Source organism: Engraulis encrasicolus, chromosome 6, assembly GCF_034702125.1.
Source record: "Engraulis encrasicolus isolate BLACKSEA-1 chromosome 6, IST_EnEncr_1.0, whole genome shotgun sequence".
NCBI lineage: Eukaryota > Metazoa > Chordata > Actinopteri > Clupeiformes > Engraulidae > Engraulis > Engraulis encrasicolus.
The window spans coordinates 31,554,495-31,564,494 of NC_085862.1; the positions used below are offsets into that span (position 1 = coordinate 31,554,495).

Sequence of the window (10,000 nt, forward strand, 5' to 3'; positions counted from 1 at the left end):
TTTGTGTGTGTACAGGAGACATTACACAGATGTCAAACAAACGAAACAAGGTGCCCATTTTGAACCTTAACGGACACACAAACACACACACACACACACACACACACACACACACACACACACACACACACACACACACACACACACACACACACACACACACACACACACACACACACACACACACACACACACACACACACAGTGTTTGCTTGGCTCATCAATACATTGCCAACAGTAGCCGTCAGTGTTACCGCTTCATAATTACAGAACACATGCAGAAATCAATCTCATCGCTCTGGGCAAGAATGCCCTACTTTGATTCAGGTCCACTTTAAGGCCATACCCCCAGGCCTGCAGCCCAGCTGCCTAATCAATCACCCCCTGTCTAAGAGCACGGCCCTGGGTACTGTCGGCTACCTGAGGCCCAGGCTTCTTCTCCGGCCTTCCTCCGGCCCTATCCAATCCAACCACCACCACCACCACAGCTGCTGCTCCAACTCCCAATGACAAACTGTGCCAGGGAACACATTGATCACTTCAGAAGCGACCATTCACTACAGAGAACGGCCCTGCAACCTCTCTGCAACCGCTTGGTCTCTCTCAACGCTTGGATTGGCGTACTACCATCCTACAACGGGAGCGTACCTATGTTCCCCAGGTCCTATGTTCCCCTGTCTTTGTATGGGAGTGGGGAACATAGGACCCTTTCTAAAAAAGGGTTCTATGTTCCCCCCGCATTGTATGTTTCCAAGTTTTCAAATTGTGCCCTTCCCAAAACCATCCCTAAACCTAACCTGTCAGAAATGTAATGTTTCTGAGTTGTAAATTTGTGCCCTGACCAAAACTATCCCTAAACCTAACCTGTCAGAGGTGCAACAACAACCTGCGCTTTGCCATGCGGCAGCAGTCTACTTGGAAGCAGCGGGGAACATAGAACCCTTTTTTGAAAAAAGGGTCCTAAGTTCCCCGCATTGTATGTTTCCGAGTTTTCAAATTGTGCCCTTCCCAAAACCATCCCTAAACTTAACCTGTTGTAATGCAATGTTTCTGAGTTTTCAATTTGTGCCCTGACCAAAACTATCCCCAAACCTAACCTGCCACAGTTGTAACAGCAACCAGTACTTTGCCATGTGGCAGCAGTCTACTTTGAAGCAGTGGGGAACATAGAACCTTTTTTTTAAAAAAATGTCCTATGTTCCCCAGTAGAGGGGAACATAGGACCCGGGGAACATAGGGATGACTCACCTACAACCATCCCCACAACCATTCTACAACCCCTCTGCAACGTTTGGCTCTGCTTGGCTCGGGGGGCTTCCCTATGAAGACAACCATCCCCGCAACCATCCGACAACCTCCCTGCAACGTTGGTTAGAGAGTGAAGGTGTGACAGGGGGACTGATGTGACGGGTGATTAATCTCGCCACGCTGAGATCATGACAGCCCACGTGGACACGAAACAGAATCCACACTGACACACACACACACACACACACACACACACACACACACACACACACACACACACACACACACACACACACACACACACACACACACACACACACACACACACACACACACACACACACACACACACACACACACACACACACACACACACATTCATACAGGAGAGCAGACAGACCGGGCAAAAAATAGGCCTCGAATGAATGCAATGTGTGTGTTTATACAGAAAACAGTTACTGGACTCTGGGAGTGCTGTGGGGGTGGGAGGGTAGAGTGGAAAGGAGCGACGCATGAAGGAAAAGTTGATTTGCATGTAGCTGAAGTGTGTGTGTGTGTGTGTGTGTGTGTGTGTGTGTGTGTGTGTGTACGGGAGAGAGAGAGAGAGTTCCTGAAATAAAACGCATGAATGCATACATATGCATGTGGCCTTCTGCATGGATGGATGGATACAAGTGTGTGTGTGTGTGTGTGTGTGTGTGTGTGTGTGTGTGTGTGTGTGTGTGTGTGTGTGTGTGTGTGTGTGTGTGTGTGTGTGTGTGTGTGTGTGTGTGTGTGTGTGTGTGTGTGTGTGTGTGTGTGTGTGTGTGTGTAGTTTGCCACTGACGGAGGTCTGCTTTCTGTCCCCTGTCTACCTAGTGACGTTGTACAGACCCCCCCCTGTGTCCCCCCTCCTAGTCCTGTCCAGGCCGGGGGCTTAATAAAGCACTCTGATCATTGCCTATGCCTCACTTCCTGTGGGGAGCACTTCCTGTGTGCGCACGACCACATCAGGCCAATCACATTAACCCCCCTGGCCTGGAAGCCATCACCGCCTGCTATACCACCCCCAAGGGGACGGGGGGAATTCACCCACCTTCCTTACCGTAATACGTCTAATAGAAATACTGGGTCTAAAGCTAAGCTTGGGATTTTTTTTCCACACGCCTCAGCAGGTGTGAAGGAGATGGCCTTTAAAGGGACAGTTTGGTCAATTTCAACATGCAGTTTTAATGCTCACACTACCCTGGACTTGTCAGTGCCTGAGATTTTTTTTTCTTCTTCAGCCGTTTCCGAGATCCTGGTCATTGTAATGGGGGCATCTCTTTGTTTACATTTCAAAAAAACATTTTTATTTATTCCCAAAAACATCCAAAAGGTTATAAAACATCAGCATCATCAGCAACATCAGGCCTATGTTTCATTTTTTAAAAATGTAAACAAACGCTGCCCCCATTAGAATTGCTCATATCTCGGAAAGGGCTGAGCCGAAAAATGTGGCATCACCAGGTACTGACAAGTCAAGGGTAGCGTGAGCAATACAACTGCATGTTGAAATTGACCAAACTGTCCCTTTAAAGGCCATCTCCTTCACACCTGCTGAGGCGTGTGGAAAAAAATGCCAAGCTTCGCTTTAGACCCCGTATCTCTATTAGACGTATTACGGTAAGAAAGGTGGGTGAATTCCCCCCATCCCCTTGGTCAGACAATAGTCAGACAATTTGGAAATAACTACCACACACTGACCATTTCGCAGTTTTCTTTAACACACAACGCTTCCGTCCAAGTATTCCTAGGAAATTGCCCACCTTTCCTACCGTAAAAATGTCTCCGAGCGACACTGCTGCTTCCATAACTTCCACCTAAATGCTTCGCCATTCAAGACGCCTTTCATTTCTTCAAACCCACACACATCACTGCCTGTGCACACCTCTTCCTACCCAATACTGTATGTGCTGTAATCGAGTACCACAGAGCCACAATCGCCCATTCTTGCACAATGTGTCCGCCCGAGCAATAAACTCTTCCACATAATGCTTCTGCACTGCCAGTGCTGCCTATGTAGCAAAATGTGTGTGTGTGTTTGTGGGTTTCTTACAGCAATGATGTCCAGGGTGTTGTCACACACTTTGCGGATCTCTGCGTTCTTGTCGTGCATGAGGTCGATGAGGTACGCTGGCGCCTCTGGAGGGGTCACGGGGTTAAGGGGTTAACAGGGGTCAGCGGAGTTACAGACACATATGGATACGTACGTATATGGAGTTTCCTTCTTATGGAAGTGACCAAGGTGCACCATGAAGGCAACAAGGACGACATGATTTCAGCCTGGTATCACAGCCCCTCGTACAACACTTTAGTTCTGAGCAAGGTGGAAAAGCTCAGGTTCAAAAAGTGAAAAGCCTGGCACGTTTTTCTCCAGCCTATTCAATGCGTCAGCTGATCCTAGTAATTACCACACCCCTAAGCAAGGAGGATGAGGTAATTGGTGAAATCACCTGTGGTGACTAATGGAAGAAAAGCTAGACTGCCACATTACTGAGAGACTGGAAGTGTGCAGTTTCATGGTGAGATTGCACATGTTGTCACAAATACAATAAGTAAATACAAACACATGAAGGGCAGTCATGGCGGTTAGGCCGTCACATTTGTAGCTCAAAGGTTGCCGGTTCGACAACCAACCCGTCATGACTGAGTTACCCAGAGCATGGTATCATCCCGCCGTCCCACTCTCTTGGGCTGCCGTTTGGGACTGCCCCATTGCATGAGTGAGGAGGCATAAACGAAACTTCATTGTATGCACTGACCACTGTGCACTGTGGAGTGATTATGGGAGTTTCCCAAGTGGACTTTGATGGAGCGTGTGTGCGTTTGGTGAAGAGGATACGGGTCTCCTTTATGATGACGTCTCTGGTGGCCTGGTGGAAGACCATCTGGTAGAAGACATACACGATCTGGCACACAAACTCATCATCCTCCTGCTGGGCTGTAGAGGAGGAGATGGAAGAGGAGAGGAAAGAGAAGGAGGTTTAGTCACAAAAAATAAGACACAAATACCTAGAGTTTTTTTTCACAACAGTAGGCAGAAAGGGCTCATCCATGGCTAAATTTTTACACGGTCCAAATATAACAACTACCGGAAAATAAGCATGGATAATAAGCAAGAAAGAGGGCTTTTAAAAAAAAAACATTTCTCTCTCATGACTACCCATGTTGAGCTTTCAATCATTTGTATTGTGAATGACTACCCATATTTACCAATCAATTCTCAAATGATTTATTTTAAGCAATGTATTTTAGGATAGCCAGAGGTAGGCAATTTTATTGTGTCACATCACATCGGTTTGCTATTAAACAGGTTTTAGTCACATGTGTAGACATCATTCCAGTTATAGGTTCTGTTTACCATTGAGCAGCTCGATGAGTGCAGGGATGATGCCTGACTTGGCCAGCATGGCTGCACAGGAGTCGTCCATGGAGACGGTGCCGATCATGATCACCACCTCCAGGATCAGGTCGTCCTCCGCAGAGCCTGGACATGGAGGACAGAGCAGACCAGGGGGTGAGTATATACAACAGACTAGAGATGCACCGGATCCTGATTTTTAGGATCCTGCCGGATACCGGATCCACTGCTTAAGATCCTGCCGGATCCGGAACCGGATACCGGATCCTACGAAAGGGTCGAAACACATAGCCAACTCGCACACGTGGGCCCTTTTTATTACGTTGGCGCAAACTATTTTTAAGATTCATTGGCTTACTGCCACACTGCCTTCAACGGCCGCTTCCTAAGGGCTTTCACTCCATGCAGCGATTGGGGTTGTGAAAGACTGACTGAAAAGAATAGGCTACGTAAAAAGTAGAGATGCCCCAGATCCTGATTTTTAGGTAACTGCCGGATACCGGATCCACGGCTTAAGATCCTGCAGGATCCGGATAGTCTGAAAAACCCTATTATCCTGCCGGATCCGGAACCGGATCTTGGATCCTGTACATCTCTACAACAGACACAGGATATGCTAAATTCACAGGAATTTTCCCTGCGAAAGGGAATTTGGATAGAACACAACACATACAGCAGCTGCTGACCTATGAGGACCTCCAAGTTCATTTTCCATCAATAGCACAAATAGCTATTACATTACATTACATTGCATTTAGCAGATGCTTTTTTAACCAAAGTGACTTACAATCGAGGGCATAATCATAGCCAACATCCCTAGCAGATACAAAGTGCACAGGAAATATACACAACAACAAGTGCAGGTGCTAAGTAGGGTTAGTTGTTTGTTTTTGTTTTTCTAGCTGTATCATCTGAGTGTATTTATAGATGCAGTATAACAATGATAAATAAGTGTTGCTAGTCCTCTGCCAACAGCTGCCCGTTTGCTGACATTTTGCTGACCAGATCTCGCTCTCATACAGCCATTGGTTGACAATTGAAGGTATCTCTGTGGAGGCAAAACTTCGAAGGAATTTGGGTTGATTAAAGATGGCCTGTGTGTGTGTGTGTGTGTGTGTGTGTGTGTGTGTACCAGGCTTGAGTCGCTCGGTGAGGTAGGGCACTAGGTTGTACTCCTTGAGCACCATTTCCCAGTCCAGGTCGGGTATGGTGAGGTTGGCCAGGGTGCCCAGGCACTCCATCACAAACTCCTCATCCTCCTCAGGGCAGATCTGGGCCGCCAGGTCACCCACATAGTCCTGCAGATAACACACACAAATACACATTCAATATCACACTTAGCTGACGCTTTTATCCAAAGTGGCTCACAGTTATTTTAAGTACAGGGTATTGGTTACAGTCCCTGGAGCAGCGTGGGGGTTGGGCGCCTTGCTCAAGGGTGGGATTCGAACCTGCAACGTTCTGATCTAAAGCCCATCTCTTTAACCACAAGGCCACGGCTGCCCCACTAATTCTTAGAGATGCACCGGATCCTGATTTTTAGGATCCTGCCGGATACCGGATCCACTGCTTAAGATCCTGCCGGATCCGGAACCGGATACCGGATCCTACGAAAGGGTTGAAACACATAGCCTACTCGCACACGTGGGCCCTTTTTATCACGTTGGCTCAAACTATTTTGACTGAAAAGCCTCGGCTACCGGATCCTGGAACCGGATCCGGATCCTGTGAAAAACCCTATTATCCTGCCGGATCCGGAACCGGATCCGGTGCATCTCTACTAATTCTACACTCGATTACATATGTGTGGCTGTGGGTCTGTGTAAAAACCTACCCACTACTCCATCTTCATTAGAAGACACAGACGTAATTGTTACTGAGGGTGACAACTCACGATGAAGAAGTTCTTGGTGGGTCCGTCATGCTGTGAGATGTTCCTGATCATCTTCATCAGCAGGGTGTCCTTCATCTTCAGAGCCCTCTTCATCAGCATCTTCAAGCCGTTGCCTGCACACACAGACGCACGCACGCACGCCCACACGCAAATGCTTATTGTAATACCCTGGCTATTGCTAGTTTTATTGTAAGCATGTGGCCAGTTTGTCCATGGCAAGGTCCTTGCCGCAAGGATGGGGTGACTTGATAAAGAATTTGATCCGTCTGTGTGCGTGTGTGTGAGAGAGAGAGCAATGTCGGGAGAGAGAGAGAGAGTGTGTGTGTGTGTGTGTGTGTGTGTGTGTGTGTGTTTGTGTGTGTCCTCCACATTAGGGTTGTGCCGATAGACGATATCATCGTCCATCGGCGATGGACAGCTGGCATCACGATGGAAGGCAAACATCGTGATGCCAAGGAATCTTGTACTTGTGTATTTTTGAAGCCGCTGCTATTGTAATCATTACGGTACTTCACATCAAATTTAGCTGACGCATTACCGTAAAATCCGTAGTAGTAGCAGCGGTTTTCAAGACAAGTTGTGAACACAAGCACCAAGCAGAGTGAATTATATAACTACGAAAAAAACACAATGGAATTTAAAAAAAAAACTTGTGAACTAAGCCCGACTATTGTTTGCTGCAGATGTATGTAAGTAGGCCTAAGTGATATCGTTCATTTATTTCTGTGACCTAAGTTGTTGACTACAAAGGGGACTCTTTACGCATTACCTAGCTGGCTCCTCCGGAGTAACATGACGATAAGCAACACGTTCGGCAATTGCGACAGTTTAACATTTCATGTTTAACGGTTCACCTCAAAATGTTTAATCGCTATTCGCGGTGGAGATGTCTTGTGAAGCAGCCACTCAAGAGTGTACACTTCTGAGACTGTCAATAAGGTGAGCAAGCGGTTCCATGTCCGCCCACGTCTTCATGGCTTCACCGCCAGAACTACCTGTAGAACTATCCAAGGGGGAAAAAAGTCTCGATATGACCTAAAACAAAACATTCCGTATTCTAGTGCTAGGAATTGACAAAGTCGGGGCTAGAATCCATTGCAAAGCCTCTCGAGAGGGCACGCAATCACACATGGGTTCTCATCTCTTTCCCATTTAGTTTTCTGGTGAGCGAGAGAGGCTAAAGCTATAGCCTACTAGCCTGTGCAAAAACGCAGCGCATAGGTCGTCTTAAAATAGTTACACAGATAAATAACTCACAGATGTAACAAATTTATTGACAAGTCTCCCAAAAACGCCACGCAATGAACTGTTGGTAAAGTAGCAAGCACTGGGCTTGCAGGTGACACGGGAGGAGAGACGAGAAGGGCGAGGGGGAGGGGTCAGCGGGGGATCTCTGCATCTCAGCGACCATCTCACAAAGCAGCTGAGCAAGAACGCTGAGGTTTAAACATTTTCTTCCCCCAGAGAATGTAATAATATTAATATATTTCACTTACTCTTAAATTAAATAGAATAAATAATAACTTAACTGAAGATGAATAATAAAAAATAAATACAAAATATATCATAATATTTTAAAATTACCCCCCCCAGACGATGTCATCGTCCATCGCATCGTCTCACTGTAAACATCGTCAGCTGTCAATTAGGGGGACATCGCCCAAGCCTAGTGTGTGTGTGTGTGTGTGTGTGTGTGTGTGTGCATGTGTCGGTAGGGACACATACACGCGAAGTTGCGAACTTTGCCATTCATTCCTATGAGAGAAGACAAGGCAAGCGAAAGCAAGTGAACAGGAGTGAAGCGAAGCGAAATTATTAAAGAAAGTTTAATGTTATGCAAATGAGGAGCGAATTCGCCTGCCGCGGCCCAATGAAATCAACAACATAACTGTTCCATTCCATTTGATTCGCCGCGACGACCTGATGACGGTTGGATTTCGTCTCTTTTCGCTTCGCCTCCTATGTGTCCCTACCGTGTGAGTGTGTATGCATGTGTGTGTTACCTTCGCAGATGATCTGTGCATTCCTCTTGTTGGCCGCCAGGTTGATGCAGAAGGAGATGAGCTCGGCCTCGATGCGCTCCTCACCACAGTCAAACACCATCTTCATCACCTGACAATCAAACACACACCTGTCAATCACCCACACACACACCTACTTGTCATTGTTATAGTGTAGTGCAGGGGTGCCCAACCAGTCGATCGCGAGCTACCAGTCGATCTCGAGGGGAGTGGCAGTCGATCGCGAGACATGTAATGTGACGGGGAAAATACTGTCTTTGAAAAGTAGGCTATGTAGCAAGCTGCTGGTACTGTATTGGTTAGATAATTAGTCCCACGGTAACACAGAATGAGGGGAAAGCATTAGGAAGTGGCCGTAAGGGTATTGCAGTTGATTCATGTGTGCTCACATGTAACATCGGGTGAGTAACAGAACATGTGCGCAACGATGCGTTATGACGCGGCGATATGCGAGGATCTTCGTCCAAATCGCATAGTCGCATGCATCATCGCTAACTGCGTTTACATCGCGTGCCGCGTGTAAGGGAAATGTTAGTTGTTGACATGTACGGAATTCACTTCAATTTGTGCTGTTTCTTGCTCCAGTTGTGGACAAAACGATTGGCCAAACTCACAACAGAAAGCCTTTGCTGTGCTACTGTCCCAGAGAGCTGAAAAAAAAACCCTTCATAGAAGAAGTCACTCTTAACAGGGGTGTTAACCAATCCAATGAGTTCTCTCATTGCTCTCTCTCTCTCTCTCTCTCTCTCTCTCTCTCTCTCTCTCTCTCTCTCTCATAGTAAAGTGAACTTAACTAGCCTATTATTTGCCCATAACAAATGGTGAATTTCTGAGCCCTTTTTAATTTGTACCACTGAAGGCATGATAATACTTCATTTTAGAAATAGGGCCTATATGCCTACATATGCCTTTTATATACCAAATGTTTATCATTTTGAAATTGTTTCAGTTGTTTATGTTGTTTATACTTGTTTAGGACTGAAATTATCTCTGCATACTATCAGTGCTGCATTGCTTTGTAAACATAGGCTATTCAACACACTTTAAAAACACACTGAAAAGATAAGGCCATAGTAGCCTACTAAAAACATTTTGTTCATAATAATGGTGATTAATGAATGGTGATCTTATTTTTTTATACTGACATCCTTAAATTTGACTTGGTAGATCACGGCAGACCATTAACTTCAAAAGTAGATCTCGGTTAAAAAAAGGTTGGGCACCCCTGGTGTAGTGTTTCTCAACGGGGGCTCTACAGTTCCCTAGGGGACGTTAGGGAACCGGCAAAGTGACATTAAAATTGCATAGCTGTGTTACTTGCAGCATCACAATTAGTTACAACAGTCCAATAGAATATAGTGGAATGGAACAGGTTTTGTTGCTTTCAGTCAGTTGCATTGCTTGCCGTAAGGACACATTCCAACATTCTACAGCTCCCATAGAACTGTAAGTTAA

At 46.2% G+C, this 10,000-nt stretch overlaps 1 protein-coding gene across 2 annotated transcripts in view; it reads right to left on the reverse strand.

Annotated features, from left to right (window-relative positions):
• Positions 1-10,000, reverse strand: part of kifap3a (kinesin-associated protein 3a) — a 47,547-nt gene that overhangs the window by 11,746 nt on the left and 25,801 nt on the right. For both annotated transcript variants that reach the window (XM_063201265.1, XM_063201264.1), the window contains exons 12-17: positions 8,528-8,636; positions 6,525-6,637; positions 5,763-5,928; positions 4,631-4,756; positions 4,112-4,210; positions 3,326-3,411 (exon numbers count right to left, since the gene is read on the reverse strand). In XM_063201265.1, coding sequence (XP_063057335.1) covers positions 3,326-3,411; positions 4,112-4,210; positions 4,631-4,756; positions 5,763-5,928; positions 6,525-6,637; positions 8,528-8,636 — 699 coding nt within the window. The remainder of the gene's footprint in view (positions 1-3,325; positions 3,412-4,111; positions 4,211-4,630; positions 4,757-5,762; positions 5,929-6,524; positions 6,638-8,527; positions 8,637-10,000) is intronic.